The sequence below is a fragment of the Macaca thibetana genome, chromosome 2, assembly GCF_024542745.1.
Source record: "Macaca thibetana thibetana isolate TM-01 chromosome 2, ASM2454274v1, whole genome shotgun sequence".
NCBI lineage: Eukaryota > Metazoa > Chordata > Mammalia > Primates > Cercopithecidae > Macaca > Macaca thibetana.
The window spans coordinates 104,678,476-104,697,462 of NC_065579.1; the positions used below are offsets into that span (position 1 = coordinate 104,678,476).

General features: G+C 54.9%; 5 protein-coding genes across 14 annotated transcripts in view; 1 reads left to right on the plus strand and 4 right to left on the minus strand.

Annotated features, from left to right (window-relative positions):
- LOC126948732 (transmembrane reductase CYB561D2) overlaps positions 1-8,236 on the plus strand; it is a 33,795-nt gene extending 25,559 nt beyond the window's left edge. The window contains exons 1-4 of one of the 2 annotated variants that reach the window (XM_050780998.1): positions 5,106-5,206; positions 5,629-5,780; positions 6,227-6,264; positions 7,416-8,236. In XM_050780998.1, coding sequence (XP_050636955.1) covers positions 5,654-5,780; positions 6,227-6,264; positions 7,416-7,919 — 669 coding nt within the window. In that variant the 5' untranslated portion in view covers positions 5,106-5,206; positions 5,629-5,653 and the 3' untranslated portion in view covers positions 7,920-8,236. Of the gene's footprint in view, positions 1-5,105; positions 5,207-5,628; positions 5,781-6,226; positions 6,265-7,415 lie in introns of those variants that run through there. The other variant, XM_050780999.1, reaches the window with a different exon arrangement.
- Positions 1-18,987, minus strand: part of TUSC2 (tumor suppressor 2, mitochondrial calcium regulator) — a 223,475-nt gene that overhangs the window by 22,303 nt on the left and 182,185 nt on the right. The gene's annotated exons all lie outside the window — the stretch shown is intronic.
- On the minus strand, positions 1,744-5,308 carry NPRL2 (NPR2 like, GATOR1 complex subunit). Of its 3 annotated transcripts, none has more exons than XM_050780955.1 (11): positions 4,811-5,308; positions 4,175-4,266; positions 3,909-4,077; positions 3,636-3,744; positions 3,132-3,268; positions 2,944-3,041; positions 2,786-2,822; positions 2,576-2,669; positions 2,383-2,500; positions 2,015-2,157; positions 1,744-1,929 (listed from the first exon to the last, which is right to left on the minus strand). In XM_050780955.1, exons 1-11 carry the CDS (start codon positions 4,886-4,888, stop codon positions 1,862-1,864), a joined length of 1,143 nt encoding a protein of 380 aa, XP_050636912.1. In that variant the 5' UTR covers positions 4,889-5,308; the 3' UTR covers positions 1,744-1,861. The 3 variants fall into 3 exon arrangements, with proteins under 3 accessions (XP_050636912.1, XP_050636913.1, XP_050636914.1); XM_050780956.1 differs by having other exon boundaries at positions 3,909-4,072; positions 4,811-5,061; XM_050780957.1 differs by lacking the exon at positions 4,811-5,308 and having other exon boundaries at positions 4,157-4,249.
- Positions 8,925-13,802, minus strand: TMEM115 (transmembrane protein 115). Its single transcript, XM_050780964.1, has 2 exons — positions 12,377-13,802; positions 8,925-9,716 (listed from the first exon to the last, which is right to left on the minus strand). The coding sequence occupies exons 1-2, from the start codon at positions 13,225-13,227 to the stop codon at positions 9,512-9,514; spliced, it is 1,056 nt and encodes a 351-aa protein (XP_050636921.1). The 5' UTR covers positions 13,228-13,802; the 3' UTR covers positions 8,925-9,511.
- CACNA2D2 (calcium voltage-gated channel auxiliary subunit alpha2delta 2) overlaps positions 17,007-18,987 on the minus strand; it is a 140,674-nt gene continuing 138,693 nt past the window's right edge. For all 7 annotated transcript variants that reach the window (XM_050780735.1, XM_050780734.1, XM_050780733.1 and 4 more), the window contains one exon: positions 17,007-18,920. In XM_050780735.1, the coding sequence (XP_050636692.1) occupies positions 18,780-18,920 (141 nt within the window). In that variant the 3' untranslated portion in view covers positions 17,007-18,779. The remainder of the gene's footprint in view (positions 18,921-18,987) is intronic.

Consider the following 18,987-nt stretch of genomic DNA (forward strand, 5'->3'; position numbering starts at 1 on the left):
TGGGCAACATGGTGAAACCCTGTCTCTATTAAAAGTACAAAAATTAGGCCGGGCGCGGTGGCTCAAGCCTGTAATCCCTGCACTTTGGGAGGCCGAGACGGGCGGATCACGAGATCAGGAGATCGAGACCATCCTGGCTAACATGGTGAAACCCCGTCTTTACTAAAAAATACAAAAAACTAGCCGGGCGAGGTGGCGGGCGCCTGTAGTCCCAGCTACTTGGGAGGCTGAGGCAGGAGAATGGCGTAAACCCGGGAGGCGGAGCTTGCAGTGAGCTGAGATTCGGCCACTGCACTCCAGCCTGGGCCACAGAGCGAGACTCCGTCTCAAAAACAAACAAACAAACAAAAAGTACAAAAATTAGACAGGTGTGGTAGCACACACCAGTTGTCCCAGCTACTCGGGAGACTGAGGCAGGAGAATCGCTTGAGCACAGGAGGAGGAGTTTGCAGTGAGGCAAGATTCCACCACTGCACTCCAGCTTGGACAACAAAGGGAGACTCTGTCTCAAAAAAAAAAAAAAAAAAAAAAAAAAAAAAAGTGTATAGGCATCATTCCCTCGCATGAGAGGGGCTCTGCAACTACCTCTGGCCCTCAAAATGCTAGGTCGGGTGCTGCTTACCAGCAGCTCTGCAAGACCTACTTCTTGCCTGTCTTGTACCTCGGGACTTGGATTCTTTCCTCTCCTCCTTTCTTCCCTGGACCTACCTCATACATTCCAAAGAGGTTTTGCCTCAGGGTTTTGCACTTTGCCTGGAATACTCTTCCTTCAGGGCTCAGTTTACATCTCAGTATGGCCTTTCTTGGCCGTTTAATCCAGAGCAGTCCCTGCCTCCAACCCACTTTTTTTTTTTTTTTTTTGAGAGTCTCAGTCTGTCACCCAGGCTGGAGTGCAGTGGTGTGGTCTCACTCACTGCAACTTTCACCTCCTGGGTTCAAGCCATTCTCTGACTCAGCCTCCCAAGTAGCTGGGATTACAGGCACCCACCACACACGCGGTTTTTTGTATTTTTAGTAGAGACAGGGTTTCACCACCTTGGCCAGGCTGGTCTTGAACTCCTGACCTCGTGATCCACCTGCCTCGACCTCCCAACTCACTCTTGATCACATCTGTTCCTTTTTTTGAGATTGAGTCTCCTGTCACCTAGGCTGGAGTGCAGTGGCATGATCTCGGCTCACTGCAACCTCTGCCTCCCAGGTTCAAGTGATTCTCTTGCCTCAGCTTCCTGAGTAGCTGGGATTACAGGTGCGCACCACCACACCTGGCTAATTTTTTATATTTTTTTTAGTGGAGATGGGGTTTCACTATGTTGGCCAGGTTGTTCTTGACCATCTGACCTCAGGTGATCTACCCGTCTCAGCCTCCCGAAGTGCTGGGATTATAGGTATGAGCCACAGCACCCAGCTATATCTGTTTCTTTCTAGGTTTATTATTATTATTATTATTGAGATGGGGTCTTGCTCTATCACCCAGGCTGGGGTGCAGTGATGGGATCACAGCTAAATGTAGCCTCCAACTCCTGGCCTCAAGTGATCCCCCCACTTCAGCCTCCTGAGTAACTGGGGCTACAGGTGAGTCACCGCGACCAGACGATTTTTTTTTTTTTTTTTTGTAATTAACCGGCACTTTTACTTGTCGATTGTCGGTCCTGCCCACCAGATGGCGATCTAGAGCACAGCTCGTAGCTATTTCATTCACCGCTGGGTCTCCGGTGGCTGGCCCAGAAGCAGCACTCAATAAAGGCTGTTTGAAATGGATGTCTTTATTTACAGAACTAAGAGTCAAGCTCTAGACAGTATGACAAGCCTCCTGGTAGGAGGGACTACCCACAGCAATGTGTCCATCCAGCCACCACCAGCCTCACTTCCAGCAGATGATAATGTTGGGGTCATTTTCAAGCCGCTCATCCAGCTCATGGTAGCTCATGCCTGGGTGGGGTGGTGGAGGAGAGGTCAGTGGCCTTGGCCTGGCCACCCTACCCTGACCCCACCCTGACTGCCCGCCTGCCTCCACCTGTCTTGCAGCAGATCTCGTCATAGCTGTGGCAGCCTGTATAAAGCCGGGCAGGGTGGCTCTGCTCTTCCCGAGACACCCGCACAGGATACTTCTGTAGTCGCCTGATGAGGTTCTTCATAAGCCCGAACTGGATCAGCTTCCTAGGGTGAGGATCAGAGGACAGAGGGGTGACGCCCTGGCCAGGCCTTCTCTCAGGCAGGCGAACCCTTTCCTGTAGTGTCCCTTCAATTTTGTCTTTGTAGCCCACCATCTCCAGGAAGCCTGCTTGGATTGGCAGTGCCCCATGACCCAGGGCTCCTGAGAGACATAAAGGGTCTAGCTTTCCTCAGGTAACTCCCAAATGCCCCAGCGAATTCTCCTCTGACCGTTCATCAACGTGCTGCAGCTGCTGGGGGTGGCGGCCAATGAGGTCTCGCACAGTAGTGCCAGGGCTCAGGCTGCAGTATAGCTGGAACACATCCCGGAGACTGGCCCTCTTGTGCCCTGTGGGTGCCAGGGATCAGTTCACCATGTGGCCCTGCCCTCCCCAAGATGGCTTCCCCCAGAGCCCACCACTACCTTGCTTGGTCACGTAGGATAGACATGCCTCCTGCAGGGACTTGTCATCTACCAGGTCCTGGACCTTGGGCGTTGGGCAGTATACATTGGAGTACTAGAGGGTAGCAGAAGGCATAGGGGCCTGAGTGAGGGGCTTGGGAAGGTGACACAGCCCTGGTCTGGTCCAGTCACATGGTCCACTCTCCACTTAACCAAACCCAACTCACCTACCTGGAGGATGGACACCAGTGTCACAACGCCATAGTACCTGAGAGAGAGAGTTGTGCTCAGCTTCTGAGGACCATGCCTTCCCAACCCTCACACCCAGGGCCCCTGAGCTCTTCCCTGGCTGGTGACCTTGTACCGGGTATGACTGTAGGCCCACTCACAGCAGGTTCTGGATAGCAATGCGCACCAGGTTGAGCTCCACGTCTGCCTCTGCTGAAATCTTCTGGACGTGGCGGAACCCATCAATGTAGGGCAGGATCTGGGCAGAGCAGGACAAGGTCAGAGGAACAGGATGAGGCCAGCGCTGTGGCCAGCCCCAGGTGATGATACCCAGGGAGGGATGGCATACTTGTTGTGTAGTGAGGTCCCACTGTGAGTTGAAGAAATCCTCCTTGTCTTTGGTAAAGACAGGTACATCATACTCCTGGGCCACCGGAGGGTCTGGCCGCTGCTCAATCACCTTCAAGTGGATGGTGTTGGACTCATCTGCAGGGGGTCCCATCCATATCCTCAGTGCCACTTCTTCCACGAGGCCCTCAATTACCATCCAGGCCTCCCAGCATCCCTTGGGGCAAGCAGGTGCCTCTGGGTAGGGCTAATCTTTCTCTTTTTATGAAGTGAGAAACTGAGGCCCACAAAGAGGAAGGAATTGCCCAAGGGGCAGAGCTGGAGAGCTCCGCTTCCCCCCATCCCCAGTCCCAGCTCCATTGGACCCTGGACATGGGCACCTCAGCCCATGGCTATTTCCTGCCCACCAATGTGTTCATGAGTCTTGTCCTTCTCCCTGACTGGCTGGGCTCACTTTCCCATCTCTCCTCTACCCTTCTGCTGTCCTTGCAGAGGCTGGCCATACCAATGGGCAGAGTGCACCGGCCCGAGGCATTTAGCTCCTCCAGCAAGATGGTCATGATGGGCACCAACTTCTGCTTGCTCTCCTCCGTGGACACGAAGCTGCTCTCTAGCTAGATAGAGCATGGACAGCATGGTGGGCACATCCCAGGACCCCTGGCTGGTTGGCTGCCCTGAGTCCTGAGCTGGTTGCCAGGGTCTCAGGTTTGGGGGACTTAGGAGACATGGGAACACCTTCCCCAACTGTCCGTAAACCCAAGCCCATCTCATTGCAGACCTCTAGTGTGGTCAGATAGCCAGCCAGCTTTTTAACAATGGGCTCGAGGGCGCAGGTCTTGGCCTGGGCATCACACACGAAGCCCAGGTTGAAGAGGAGGGCATTGCGGCTGTACTTCTTGTGTTCGATGCACACAGGACAGCCGATCAGCTTCTTTTCCATGGCTGTGCTAGATAATTGGAACAGAGTCAGGCCCCCAAGCCTGTCCCTTCCTCCTCCTGGGACAACCCCTGCTGCCCACCGCTCACCCCGAGCTAGGGCCTCACACAGTGATAAGCTTGTTCTGCAGCTCTGGCTTGGTGATGATGTACACTTGGACTGTGTCAAACAGCTCTCGGGAGATGAAGTCTTCAGGGACCTGGGAAGGGGAGTGGCAATGGGCCCCTCAGTGGACATCTGTACTCGGTGTAGTACAAATGGTGACCTCCTCATGCCTCCCAAGCCCAAGTCCTCTTGTCCAGCGTTCCCCTCTCTCCCACCCACTCAGGCCTATTCTTTCTGTTTCCAAACACACGCTATGATCTCACCTCCTTCCTGGCTTCTGCATATTTGCTCGACCTGGAACACTTTCTCCTCCCTTATCTAAACTTCCTATGCATCATTTACTCTTCACTCAGTTCAGGGATACTCATGGGTCACCCACCTCACCTTCTGTGGGACCTGGAACCCCTCAACCGGATCCTTACAGCCCAATATCCTACAAACACTGCCAATGTGACGTATGTCTTCCCTGTCACACTGGGAGCCGGGGGGCCTGGGTCTGACTATCCTCTAGCCTCACAGTTGTCTGCGAATGAAGTAGCATGCCTGCGTACAGCACGGGAAACTACCGCCTTTAGGCAGCCGGTTGAGCTCTCGAGAACGTCCCTCTCCCCGCCCAGTCCCGCAAGTCCGGGTGGCACCTGATAGGTGATCTTGGGTCCCAGCGTGGGGTGGAACTCGCTGAAGAATATGCATTCGATGCGGCAGCCGCTGCCCATGGCAATAGCCAGGCCCAGGCCCGTAGCTCCTCGTTCGTCGCGCAGGGGCGTCCCCACCTCCTGTGAACACTTGTCACAGACAGCCCCGAAGCCCGTGTCGCTGGGGCACGCAGGCTCTCGAATCCCTCTGCCTAGCGGCGCCTGCGCAGCCCGACTCAGAGGCGTGGCTGCTGGGGGGCTCGTCCCAGGAAGGCCTGGGTGCGTACCCGGAAGTAAAGCGGCTCCGCGACGGAGCGGAGGTGCGCGCGGCAGGGCCCGGAGTATCCCGCTTTCTTTGGAGGAAACAACCGCATCAGATCTGCGCTGCGGCTGAGGCAGGCAAGTCCCTAGCGTGGAGGGGCAGCATGCCCGCAGCACTTGGGGAGGCGGTGCGCTAAGGGATTCACGCTGTAACTGGGACCGCAGCAGGGAACTACAATTTCCATAGTGCCCCGCGCCTTCCCAGCGGGCTCTACTGCCGGCGACGGCGTGGTACACGCTGGGATTTGTAGTCTTACATGGCTTTTCGCATCCTACCTGGAAGGCGGGCCAGCATTTGGTACCAGTTCAGATGAGTACACGCTGACAGGCCGCCGGCCCTCGACTGGCATGTTGTGATCATTCCTGGTGCTGGTCTTGGTACTGTTCTTTCCTATCATAACTTATTGGAAGAGGGTGGCATGCCTGCCTTGCAGCCTTTTCTCCAGTGAGGAGTGAACAGTGGGCACCTGAGACCCTGGCCCTCGCTACTATGCTTTCAGGCTACAACCACTGGCACGGCTGACCATGGCCCTTTCTGCGGAGACCGAGTCACACATCTACCGAGCTCTGCGTACTGCTTCTGGAGCTGCCGCCCACCTTGTGGCCCTGGGCTTTACCATCTTTGTGGCTGTGCTTGCCAGGCCTGGCTCCAGTAAGTAGAATTCATAGCTGACTTCTGGGAAGGGAAGGGCCGCTTTTCCTGGGGAGGAAGGGCAGTGGGACTCCCGGTAACAGGCCTGGCTGGCTGAGGGAATTCGGTGCGGGAGAGATGAGTGGGGTGGAGCAGGTAGGTGTGGCCAGAGCACACAGAATTCCTGGTTTCTCTTTCCTCGTCTGGGTGCTCCCTTTGGCTGGTTCTCAGGAAGTGTAAGGGAAGGAGGGAGGACTGCCAGAGGAGTGGCAAAGCATGGCCTCTGATCCAGGAAGGGGCCAGGAAGAGGATAGGTGTGGGGTCAGCTTGTTGCAGAGCAAGAGGGGGCTCACAGTTTGGCAGCACCTCCTTGGGTGATGGGCCGCTGGTATTCCTCAACCCTTAAGGATTGGTATGGCTGGTTTCTTCTTGCCTCAGCCCCATGAGGCTTCCTCTTCTCATTCCAGGCCTGTTCTCCTGGCACCCGGTGCTTATGTCTCTGGCTGTAAGTAGTGGACCTGGGCAGTTCTTAGGGGTGGGAGCATGGGCATGGTTGGTGGCCCTGGCAGCCTCTGGATCTTTGTCTACATTTAATGTTTGTTTGGAAGAGTTGCATGCTCCAAATACTCCTGCCCATGGTATATATCTGAGACTTGAGGCCAGGCATGGTGGCTCATGCCTGTAATCCCAGCACTTTGGGAGGCCGAGGCGGGCACATCACCTGAGGTCAGGAGATCGAGACCATCCTGGCTAACACGGTGAAACCCCGTCTCTACTAAAAATACAAAAAATTAGCCGGGCATGGTGGCACGCTCCTGTAGTCCCAGCTCGGGAGGAGAGGCAGGAGAATCACATGAACCCAGGAGATGGAAGTTGCAGTGAGCCAAGATTGCGCCACTGCACTCTAACCTAGGCGACAGTGCGAGGCTCCATCTCAAAAAAACCAAAAAACCAACCCCCCCACAAAAAAAAAAAATTAGCTGGGTGTGGTGGCAGATGCCTGTAATCCCAGTTACTCAGGAGCCTGAGGCAGGAGAATCGCTTGAACCCAGAAGGCGGAGATTGCATTGAGCTGAGATCATGCCACTGCACTCCAGCCTGGGTGACAGAGACTATCTCCAAAAAAAAAAAAAAAAAAGACTTGAATCAGAGTAATTAAGACCCAGGTCAAATGGGTAAGGTTTGTCTAAGCACGAGGCTTCACCCACCTCTAGGTAGAAAGCTGAGACATTGCATTTTGATGTACTTCTGTCCCTTTTTAATTTCTGGTGATGCACCTAACTTTCCCTGAAATAGTGCACCCGTGTGGCCAGCTTTTGCCAAGAAATTGTATCCAGCCCCACGTTAGGGAAACAAAGCTTGTGAATCATTTATAACTGCCACATCTCAAACCTTGTGTTTGCTTGGTAACACAGCACAGATGACATTTCAGACTGGCACCTAGGAGGAAGTGTGGAGATTATTCAGGGCACATATATCGTCCCAGATGGGGTTTTCCACTCTTGCCCCACCAAATGGATAGTCTTGTCAGTGGGGAGAGAAAGAAAAAGGGGAATCAGCCCAGGACTCACTGGCAGCTGAGGGTTACATAAAAGCCCTCTTCCCCTCTTCTGGGGCAGCACCCTCACTTGAGCTTCCCATCCCCTGTCTCCTCAGTTCTCCTTCCTGATGACCGAGGCACTACTGGTGTTTTCTCCTGAGAGTTCGCTGCTGCGCTCCCTCTCACGGAAGGGCCGAGCACGCTGCCACTGGGTGCTGCAGCTGCTGGCCCTGCTGTGTGCACTGCTGGGCCTCGGCCTTGTCATCCTCCACAAAGAGCAGCTTGGCAAAGCCCACTTGGCTACGCGGCATGGGCAGGCAGGGCTGCTGGCTGTGCTGTGGGCAGGGCTACAATGCTCAGGTGGGGTGGGGCTGCTCTACCCCAAGCTGCTGCCCCGATGGCCCCTGGCGAAGCTCAAGCTATACCATGCTACTTCTGGGCTGGTGGGCTACCTGCTGGGTAGTGCCAGCCTCTTGCTGGGCATGTGCTCACTCTGGTTCACTGCTTCTGTCACTGGTGCAGTCTGGTACCTGGCTGCACTATGCCCTGTCCTCACCAGCTTGGTCATTATGAACCAGGTGAGCAATGCCTACCTATACCGCAAGAGGATCCAACCATGAGCTCTTCCCAGCCTAGGGGAAGCCTGGATTTGCCCCTCCCTGTAGGAGCTGGGGCTAGGGACCTCTTGAACTCTCTCAGCTGAGTCAGGGGACACCTCAGGCACTGGGACAGTTGGGCATTTGGAGGCCCATATGTGAATTCCTGCTCCTCATGCTGGAGTGCCTCCCATTTCCTTCCCCTCTCTCCATCATCCCAGAGGAACTTATGCATCATGTGTCTGGATGAAGCTAGGTCTGCAAGACTGTCTCCCCTGCAAGGCAGCTCATACTTGTACTGTATGTCCAGAAATTTCAGGAGAGAAAAAAGTAAAAATTTTTACAAAAATGACTGAAAAGATTGATGAGAGAAGCAGCCCAGAGTTGGGGATGGTTCTTGTTAATGCCATCAGCATGGGAAAATGGGCAGCTGGGCAAGATGGGGACCCCTCCGATCCCTGGCTGTTCCCTATGGGGCTGAAGCTCTCCCAGCACACAAATCCCCAGGATCTAGCTGCTGAGCCTCCGAGGCCACTCTGGGCCCTGGCAGGCCCTAGAGCTGCAGCTGTGAATGGTACAGCTGTGTGTCCTTTCTGTCCCCCGGCTGTCCACTGTGCTGGAGTCTCCAGACTGTGAGGGTTAGATACATACAATAACAGGATGGGAGCTGGGGCTGAGTTGTCTCTAGGGGTGGCAAGCACTGAACATTCTGTCTTAGAGGTAAACCATGGATAAGAACAGCGCCTTATGATGGAGAGGCCCTTATTATCAGATCTAGGCAGGGACAGAAGGCCTCCCAGATAGGGGTTCGAAGGGAAAGAAAAAAGGAGTAAGAGTCTGAGGCAATAGCTCTTGGAAGGTTACTTGGCAGTGTGCATGTGGTGGTGGCGGTGGTGGGGAGCTGGGGCAATGGGCTTCTCTATCCAGGTGGAGTTACCATGGAGACAATCAAGTCCCTGTCTAACTTTGCAGTTGAACGTGATGAAGGGGCTGCACAAAGTGGCCTGACAAGAGCCCAGGAGTCATTCGTCAGAGAACTGCTTTATTGATACTGCGAGCCTGGGCTTGGCTGCCCACTCAAAGTGGTCCTGTAGAAAATACCTGGGAGCCGAAGCTGTTCTGGTCCAGAAGCAGTCACGGCCACAGCAGAGGGAAACAAATCCTGACAGGAACAGTCTTTCTGTGGATGGGCAGGGATGTGCAGCCCCAGGTCGGCTCCTGCATTTGCTGGGCCCCCAGAACATTTTTGGCAAATCCTTGCCTTGGCTCAGGGCTCTCGGCAACCAGTGTCAGATGTGAGGGCCGGCCCAGGAGCTGTGGCATCAGTGTCCCTGCAGCCACTTGCTTGGGGCTGCCAGCTGATGTACATTCTTACCTCAGATGAGGACCTGGACTGGCCGATGCCTCAGAGGCTCCAGGCCTGGCATAGTGGTTGTCTGGAGTTGGAACCAGGTAGCAAGAGTCCTGGGTAGTGTTGGCGAGAAACAGCAGAAGGCCATGGAAAGCCCCAGCAGGCCTTCTTCCCTCTCCTCAGAGCAGTCAGGTGCCCTGGAGTAGCTGAGAGGATGTCAAGGGGGGCTCAGGAGGGGAGGTGCCACACTCAAGGTGGTCTGGAGTTACAGCGTTGAGGGAGCTGCCTCGAAGGTGATTAGACTGGATTCTGGGGCAGCCCCCTTCCCTGGGGGTGTAGGAGCTTTGTCTGAGGGCAGAGGGCTGTCTACCTTGGCCCCAGACTCCTCTTCATCATCATCCATGCTGGGCCAGACGGACTGGTCCTCCACTCTCTTCAGCCGCTCATTGAGTGCCTTCAGGGCCAGTTGCCTGGGGCCAGAGGAGAGAGGACAGGTCACTCTGGGTTTGGCGTTGGGTCATGCTCTCTGCCCTTCTGCAGCAGGCTGACTCCTCACCGTACCACCTAGACTCCTCCCCCAGAATCCCATGTTTCCCCTTCACCATGCAGAGCCTGGGACTCCCCAGAGATTGGTTTAGGACCCACTCTGCCATCAGAATGATAACCCAAAGGCTCTAAGAGTCTTCCCTCCATAGCTGAGGCACCTCCAGGGTGAGAAGGTCAGCTGGGTGTCTGTCAGACTGCCCACCAGGCCAGCCACCAGGAATGGTTCTGAGGGAGGTATCTAAGGGTGGGTGGAACTAGTGCCCTAGGGCAGATGGGTGGAACAGCAAGTTTTGGAGTTTCCAGGAGTATCTGCCTGGGTGCGGGCATCACATCCAAGGGAAGGGTTATTAATTCTCCCCGTCTCCTGGTTAGGGGTATCTTGACCCTCCTGCCAAGGGTCAATGGGGAAGGCTGGAACTCAACACCTCCCTTGGCGCTCAGCCCAGGAAGCAGGGCCAACCTGGGTAAGTCTACCCATCCTAACTGACGCTAATATTCTCCCTCTCAGAAGAACCCCCAAAGCCACCAAGGCCCTTGTTAGAGCAGGGACTTTGAGGAGCCCTTGCAAGAGGAGAAGGAGAAACAGCCCACATGGGTAGGCACAGGCCAGAGCCTACTGCTTCCACAGGGTGTATCCTTAGGGGCCCCACTTTGAGGGCAGGTGGGAAAGTCCAACAGAAGAAGGTTTACACATGTGCTTGGGACCCTGGCTGACCAGAAGGTGGAGTGCCGCAGCTGCCAGGGAACCGTTTCAACAGTGACCACTGTGGACTCCTATGCCTCAGCCTCTCTGTGCCACCAATGTGGGGACAGCTCGTGTAGCCTTTCAGGTTCCAGCTGAGAACCAAAATCTACACCATGCCAGGGAACATGACAAGAGAGGCAACAAGGACACGGGTGTAGAAAGCCCTATCACACTTCCACCCTGCCCGTCAATCTCACATGTGACAAGTTGGCATAGACAGGACAGTCCTTCCCTGCTGCTACCCAGGCTCCCATCCTGGTGATGCCCTTGCCAGTTCCATCTAAAGCCTGCCAAGGCAGAGAGCGAGTGTCACACTAGTCACTTCCTCACAAGGACCAGAGAGACAGGAAACCCTGCCTCCCTCTCCTGGTAGCCCTTTGGAGTAGGGCGTGGCCATGCAGTCAGACGTCAAAGTGGCTGGAGGAATAATCCCCACCCCCATGTAAGCTAACAACCATAAGGCTATGCCAAGAACCCGCCTCTTGACCCTCCCTTCCTCCCCACCAACCTGCTTCCCCCCCATCCATTTTCTTGGGCCTGGGCAGAGGTTTTTGAATGTCCAGCCAACCCTAATAATCCAACAACTCTCTGTGGAGGAGGGGTCCCCACTGGCCTGGCGCCACCTGAATAGCTCTGGGGGACAGTTCAATTCCTACCAGGCCCAGCTCTCCTGGCCCCAACTTTAATACCAGCTAAGGTTAAGAGAGACTTCTGTCCTTAAGGCTTATCACCTATAAAGACCCAAGCTCTAGAGCCCAGAATTATGCTCTACAGCATGCTGTATATACTTTTCAACACCTACCACACCTTGGGCCCATAGTGATCTGTGGCCCTTCCCCAGCTGGAACTCCTTCAAGAAAGGAATGTGTCCCACACTCAGTTCCACAGCCCAGTGGAGAGTAAATACAGGGATAACTGCAGCTAAATTCATAGAGCTTTCTGCCACGACCCCATTCACAGGTGAGCAAAAGCAGGAGCCTTGGCAATGCAAAGGACAAAGCCCGCCCCAGATTTTACTACTGAAGTAATTGCCTCAAAACACTCAATAATAATGTTGGAAATGGAGCTGTGGATCTTGTGAAAGCTGGGACCACTTTGCTGGCTCCACAGATCTGGGGGAGAGAGAGAGAGCTGAATTTAAAAAGACCCCTCCTGCCCTGGCCAAAGTGCATTTAGTGAAGAATTCAGCTGGGACTCCCGATGCTGTGGATGGCTTGGTTTATAGATAATGAAAGGGTCATCGCCACTCCCTGGTGTAGTCAGCGGGCTCCCTCAGTGGGTCATGTAGCCTGTGTCTGGTTTTGGTGACACATGCCTGCTGGAGACGGAGGTAAATGTGGCAATACCCCAAGCTTCCCTCTCGATAAATAAGTGGCAGAGAAGCACAGCATCTGAGTTAAAGCCCAGGAAGAGGACATAGCATTTGGAAACTGGAGTGGCCCAGATCACCTTTCGAGGACCCCAGGCCTCCTTCCCTTTCCCTTCCTCACAGGGAAAGTACCAGCAGGTTGCTTCTGGCTCCCAGGCCCAATGTCTAGGATTCTGAGATTCGAGGCAAGGCCAGGGTTCTGTGTACCTCCACTGGGCATTCACAGCACCAAAGGAAACTGCATTTCTTGAGACTTATTAGGTGGCCACAGTGGTGAGGAAAGTGCCTCGTGGACCCCAGACACCTAACTGCTGAGTTCCTCAAGGCCAAAGACTGATTTTATTTTTCCAGATCTGCCCCAACACCTGACTGTAGGTCTCCACCTATGTACGGCAAACACCTCAACAGATGGTATGTGACTCGACCAGTATGCTCCTAGCTTGACAAGATTTTGGAAAATTTCACAGTACCTTCTCCGCTCCGCGTCTTGAGGGTCTGTGCCTGGCAGGCTGATGGTGATGGAGGATGGGGCACCCACATCGTAGCGCTTCACCGTCTTCTGGCATATCTTTACCTTCACCAGAAGGCCGTGCACCAAGTTCGCCAGCAACCCCACCACAGGCTGCAGGATCTCAGGGAAGAAAGTGGCGAAAGCAAAATGGTCAGCCATGTCCCCTCGGCCCCGGCTGTGGCGCTGGTAGAAGCGAAGATACACCCAACTGGAGAGCAATCCGAAGCCATAGGAAGCCAGTGCTGGGCTCTGGAGCAGTGTGGCAAGCCGCAGCAGGAGCAGCAGTGCCAGCAGCAGCATGGGCATCACACTGACGCGCACCTGGGGCACTCGCAGGACCACACAGTCCCCCATGGTTTGCTTGAGTGCCACCAGGACACCACCTAGGAAGCCCAAGGCGCCGTGGATACGGACAGTGAACAAGTAGACCAGGTTGAAGGAAGCCATGTAGGTGAGGAGGTAGGCGAAGGCCCCCAGCAGCCCTACAGACACATTCACCACTGAGAAGAAGATGAGCAGCTCCAAGGCCCCCCAGAGGGGCTCCAGCAAACGCCCAGCCACCACCACCGTGGTCAGGCTGATGGCCACGTCCCACACATGCTGCTCCATCAGCCCATGGGTGGCCAGGGTCCAGATCCAGAAGTTGGGGGGAAAGAGGTAGCCCGGGGTGACCGCCAGGCAGCCTGTGTCCACGGCGAAGGAGAGCAGGTAGAGGAATAGTACCGCTGCACACAGAGCCTTCACCACCACGCTGGCGCTGGCCAGGATGGCCCCCAAGTGCTGGCGGGCGCCTGGCAGGGCACGTTGCATCTTCCCGGCGGCTGTAGACCTGAGGAAAGGGTCTGGTAGGCCAGGGGCCTCCCCGGGGCCTCGTCCCAGTCCGGCCCCGATGGGAGGCCCAGGCCCGGCCTAGTCACTGGCCTATGGCCCTGGTAAAGGATCCGCTTCCGATCGGGTGGGGCTCTGGTCCCGAGGGGCCGAGTCGGGCCTTGTCGCCGGGCCGCAGTGTAGGTCCCCCGCCCGGGACCTGAGGGAAGGCCCTGGACGGCTTCGGCACGCCCGCCTGCCCACCCTGTAGGCCCCGTGCCAGGCTAGCCTGGCTGGCGTTGATCTCAGGGCTGGGCCTCCTCCATCCACTCCGAGGCCCTTCGGTTCGCAAGGGGGCTGATGCCTAGTTCCGTACCCGAGTCAAGCCTGGTCAGCTCCCGCTGGGCCTGGCTCCTGGCTTCGACCGTACCTCTTTCTCGGGGGGCCGACAAACAGGGGTGCTGCGCCTGCGCGCCCCCGGCGGCAGCGGGCTGTTCTCTAAGCGCCTGTGTTCCGGCTCCTCTGCATGCTGGGATACGGAGTCCTTGGTTGCAGCCGGGGAAGAGTGGAACAGGGTTCTGGCTAGAACTACAAGTCCCAGGAGGCCATGCGCACGGATCGGTCCCGTCGTGGTGAGAGGGGACTGTGCTGGGACTTGTAGTTCTCAGGGACCGTTTCCGTCGGTTCTCAGGAGGTGGGAAGGGATGAATTAGCATCTCTAACCCCTGAAAGCGGCGGTGGGGGTTCGGGAAGCAACACAGCTCTAGCGCCCACACTTGCTGAATTCCCTGGGAAGAGTAGCTCTATTTGTGCATGTACCTCTGAGCGAGTGTGTCCTTGTCTGGGGGCGTGTGGGTGTGTGTCACTGTGTGAGAAACAGAACCTCCGTGGTCTGTTGAATGGCACCTGACCCAGGCTGGAACCCTTGCTCTGCCTTGGCGGCTGTGTGGCATTGGTTAAGTTCCTGAACCTTTTTGAAACTCAGTTTCATGGACCGTAAAATATAGATGATGACATGATCTTCCTGTCCTAATAAGTGGAAAGGGGTGTAAAATGCCAGTCCACCCTGGGTACTCAGCGAGTGTTGCCCATGTTGCCTTTGTTTGGTTTCTCCCACTTGGAAACATTTTTTGTTATTTCACGTTGCCTTTTTTCCAAGTGAGGTGGGCCTGGAGCACGAACCTAGGACTCCCTCCCGCACACGGACGAGGCTGGGCTGCCCTCAGTGACCCTCCTCCCCACTAGAGACTTCTGATCACTGCGGAGGAAGAGAGGTCTCTCCACAAGCCTGGGCCAGAAGTGTTCTGGCCCCACTTCACGCCACAGTGGCTTCTGACAGTGGTTGTGTTCTGTGTCTTTTTTTTTTTTTGTATATTGAGTTACTTAAAAAAAAAACTGTACATATAGGCTGGACATGGTGGCTCATGCCTGTAATCCCAGCACTTTGGGAGGCCAAGGCGGGCGGATCACCTGAGGTCGGGAGTTCGAGACCAGCCTGACCAACATGGATAAACCCCGTCTCTACTAAAAATACAAAATTAGCCAGGCATGGTGGCACATGCCTGTAATCCCAGCTACTCGGGAAGCTGAGGCAGGAGAATCGCTTGAACCCGAGAGGCGGAGGTTGTGGTGAGCCGAGATCGTGCCATTGCACTCCAGCCTGGGCAACAAGAGTGAAACTTTGTCTCAAAACAAAAAGCTGTACATATAATTAAAACAATTTTTGACAAAGTACTTTTATAAAGCACAGAATCCGTTCCTTTCAGCCACTGATTTCAGTGTGTGCCGAAGTGTGCATGGCCTACAGGTTACAAAGGGTGCTGATGCTTTTTTTTCTGGGGTCTGGGTTCCCACTGGTTGCCACATCAGGGTAAGGTTGCCAGTTTTAGCAAATCAAAATACAGGATGCTCAGTCAAATTTGAATTCCAGATAAACAACGAATAATCTTTGAGTATAATCATGTCCCCCCCCCTCTTTTTTTTTTTTGAGACAGGGTCTAGCTTTGTCCCAGGCTGGAGTGCAGTGGCACAATCATAGCTCACTGCCACCTCAAACTCCTGGACTGAAGGGATCCTCCAGCCTCAGCCTCCTGATTAGCTGGGACTACAAGCACACACTACTGTGCCCAGCTAATTTTTCAAAATTTTTTATTTTGTAGAGACATGGGCAGGGGTGGGGTGGCCATCTTACCCAGACTGGTCTTGTGAGCTCAAGCGATCCTGCTGCATCAGCCTCCCAAAGTGTTGGGATTACAGGCATTAACCACTGTGCCCAGCCCCCAGTTTTTCAGTATAGGTATGTCCCACACAATAGTTGAAACACATCCATACTAAAAACTCGTTCATGATCTGAAATTCAAAATTGGGTGTTCTGTATTTTATCCGACCACCCTATCCAAGATTGCAGGGGCTGTTGCAGGCCATGGGAGCTGTCTTGGGGGTTGTGGATTAGACATTGCTCTGCAGCAGACCCCTGCAGAGGAGTGAGAAAAAAGTCCCCATCTTGGCTGAGGCCTGGAAGCCCCTTCATCTATTTAGCATCCAAGCCCCCCAACCCCTGGTGGCCAACTCCTCTCTAAAATCTTTGCTGGTTTTTAGCCTTCTCACCTGGGGGGAAAGGCTTTCTCCTCTTAGTTTGCTCCTCTGTGGTATGGGGATACACTAGTACCCACCCCAGAGATTGTGGTGAGGACTCAGCCAGGTGAGTAAAGAGTGAGCAGAGTGTTGGGAGGAGAGAGAGCACTGCGGTGGGAAGGCAGGGACACGTGTTCTGGTGGTAACAAGTTATAATTCTCTCCACATGAGAAGATTGCGAGGGTCACACTGACCAGGGTGAAGATGAATTTGGGCCTAAGCTTGAGCAGATTCACAAAAACGAAGTTTGGCCTATGGCTCCATTTTAAGCAGCTGCAGCCTCAAGCTCCTCTGGGCCAGGAGGGAGCCGTTGCTGCGCTTGTGGTCATGGCTTCTTGGAATAACAGGACTGGGTCCTCCAGCGCTCGGTAGGGACACTGGCCGGGTGCTCACTCATAGCTCTAGGCAGAGGACCTGTCAGGCCCTGGTGGTCTGACCAGACTGCCAGATTCACCTCCCCACTAAACCAGCATCTCTAATCTGTCTTCTTCCCTCCAGGGTCCTGGCTTTCAGGCTCTGGGAGGGTGTTTGTTTTGCTTTTTTTTTTTTTTTCTCTGAGACAGTCTCGCTCTGTTGCCCAGGCTGGGGTGCAGTGGCACAATCTTGGCTCACTGCAACCTCCGCCTCTTGGGGTCAAGCAATTATCCTGCCTCAGCCTCCCAAGTAGCTGGGATTACACCATGCCTGGCTAATTTTTTTGTATTTTTAGTAGAGACAGGGTTTCACCATGTTGGCCAGGCTGGTCTCGAAAACCTGACCTCAAGTGATCTGCCCGCCTCGGCCTCCCAAAGTGCCAGGATTACAGGCGTGAGCCACCGCACCCAGCCTGTTTGGCTTGTCCTTAAAAGACAGCTTTTTGAGATGATATGAGACAAAGTATGTCAAGGGCCTGGCACCTGTTAACTGGTGGAAGCAAGTATCATGCCCTGTGGTTGCCAGGGACCTGGGCTACCATGGTCTTGACCCCCAGCAGAGCACTAAGTGAGACTCTGAGGTCTTGGCCAACTGTCTTCATAGCTACCCAGTCCTCACCCCCAGGCTGATACAGTGGATGGGAACCATTTGAAGTGAAAATATGAACATTATTTAATAACTGATCTTCTGTAATAAACCATTTGAAAATATTTTACAAGGAATCACACACACGGTATTTTACAAAGTTTCTTTTTTGTCGCTGTTGTTTTTCCGACTTGTCTGTACAAAATAGAACAACATAAAAAGGGCAGAGAAAAGGAAATGGCCCCCTAGTCCCCCAACCCAAGGTGAGGGGCAGCCAGGTCGGGTGGGTAATGAGAAGGATTAGACCCAGCTGGGGGTTAGACAGCTACCTGATGGGGATTGTTTTGTCTGTTTTTCTGTTTTTTAAACTTAAAATATATATTTTTCTGTATATGTTTATTTTTATATTCTCCATTGAGCACCTGACTACACTACAGTTACACGCACGCCCCTGAAGGACACAGCTGGCATCCAGGCCGGGTGCACATGGACACCCACCCTGGCACCGGCAGTGGGCATGGACCATACACACACACTGAGAAAGCGACAAGCAACATGACATTAATTAACGAAGCCATTAATTAATGCATCACCCTCCCCCCTCCTCCCAGTCCATCTGAGCCCCATCACTACATCCCCTTGCCCTCAGTTCCCCACTGGCCCCCAGGCTGGGATGCCTTTGGGGGAAAAGACCAGAATGAATGGTGTGAAGAGCTGTGCCCAGGCCCCACCTGTGTGTGTGCACAGAGTGTGTGTGTGTGTGTGTGTGTGTGTACAGCAGGGGAGGGGCAGTTTGGCCTCCTATGAGCAGGGAGCATCTTTGTGGAAGTGGGAGGGAGATAGGGAGTGGGCACTGGCCTGAGTGTGTAAGGGCCAGATTGGGGGAAGGATGGCCCAGCCAGGAGAGACCAAGTCACCCCTGCTAAGGCAAAGGGTGATGTCTGGTGGGGGTTCCTCTGCCGAAAGGTGCAGGCAGTGGCATGTGGTCCCACTGAGGGCCTGACACTAGTGAGAAATGGTTACAATGCGCACCTGGAGAGGTGAGGGACACTTGGAGGACACTGGTGGTTAGGGGTGGGACAGAGGATTCTTCACCCCCTGCCCCAGCATTTGGCACTGTTTGACATTCAGCTTTAGAGATGGGAGGACCAGCCAAGCTGCAGCTCAGATTAGAGGCAGGTGGTAAGCAGGAGATGGAGTGTGCAGGTGCCAACCCTCCCACCAACCCCTCGCCCTGTGTAAGGCTTTGTAAGCCCCACCCCATAGTGTGTGTGTGTGTGCGTGTGCCCAGTGGGGTATGTCTGAGTCCAGTTTCCATCCTCAAGGTTCCAGGTGTTTATGGGGTAGTGTCTAAACTGGTATCACTGACTATCCTGACACCCAGTGGGTTTGGGGATGTGGCTGTAGGCCTGAAAGGGGGAGGAGCCTATGGGGGCTGCCCCAGAGCCTCTCTCCTGCTAGGATTTAAGCTGGGAGGCACAGGCTTCAAACTGGCCATCTCACCTTCCTCCACTATTCTCACAGAAACCAAGTTTGGGCTTGGGTGGGGCAGAGAGGCCGGGTCAGGAGTCCAGCTGAGGCAGGGTCCCCCCGCACATGAGCCTCTAGGCAGGGCAGCAGCAGAGGCCTGGTTTTGGCACCAGTGCGTGTGGCCTCCCTGTCCCATCCCACTGGGGGGTAGCCCAGCAAGGAAGAAGGGTCTGGGGACACTTGAAAAGTTCAGAGGTGAGACGTGATTTGGGTGCCAAAGACCTGCGGCATCCCGCTTTGGGACTCCCCATCCCAAGGCGCAGACCAGACTCTCAGGGCCTGGCCAGCTCAGGTCCTTCAGTGAGGGAGGGATTAGGCCCTAAGGTGGGGAGTGTAGGGCAGGAGGGTGGGAAAGGCGAAGAGGTCAGGTGGGGTGGGGGGGGGCGGGGCGCTCAGAGGCGGCGAGAGGCGTGGACGAGGACTTGAGGCTGCGGCCGGGGCGGCAGGCCCAGGAGGAGCAGCAGCTGCAGGGAGACCAGGACGCCCAGCGACGGCGGGAAGGAGGCCCCGCGGCCACAGTCTGAGGTATCTTCCTGCGGGGAGAGACAAGGAGCTGGTCGGCCTGGGCGCGCGCAAGGCCGAGGGACTTCGGGTCCACCG

Bases quoted from the DNA above. Each gene is read 5' to 3' on its own strand.
- NPRL2 (XM_050780955.1), bottom strand. From the start codon at position 4,888: ATGGGCAGCGGCTGCCGCATCGAATGCATATTCTTCAGCGAGTTCCAC. The intron at 4,267-4,810 runs GTGCCACCCGGA...TCCCCTTCCCAG, and splicing joins GACCCAAGATCACCTATCAG to GTCCCTGAAGACTTCATCTC. The intron at 4,078-4,174 runs GTGAGGCCCTAG...CCAATTATCTAG, and splicing joins CAGAACAAGCTTATCACTGT to CACAGCCATGGAAAAGAAGC.
- TMEM115 (XM_050780964.1), bottom strand. From the start codon at position 13,227: ATGCAACGTGCCCTGCCAGGCGCCCGCCAGCACTTGGGGGCCATCCTG. The intron at 9,717-12,376 runs GTACTGTGAAAT...CTCTGGCCCCAG, and splicing joins CAAGACGCGGAGCGGAGAAG to GCAACTGGCCCTGAAGGCAC.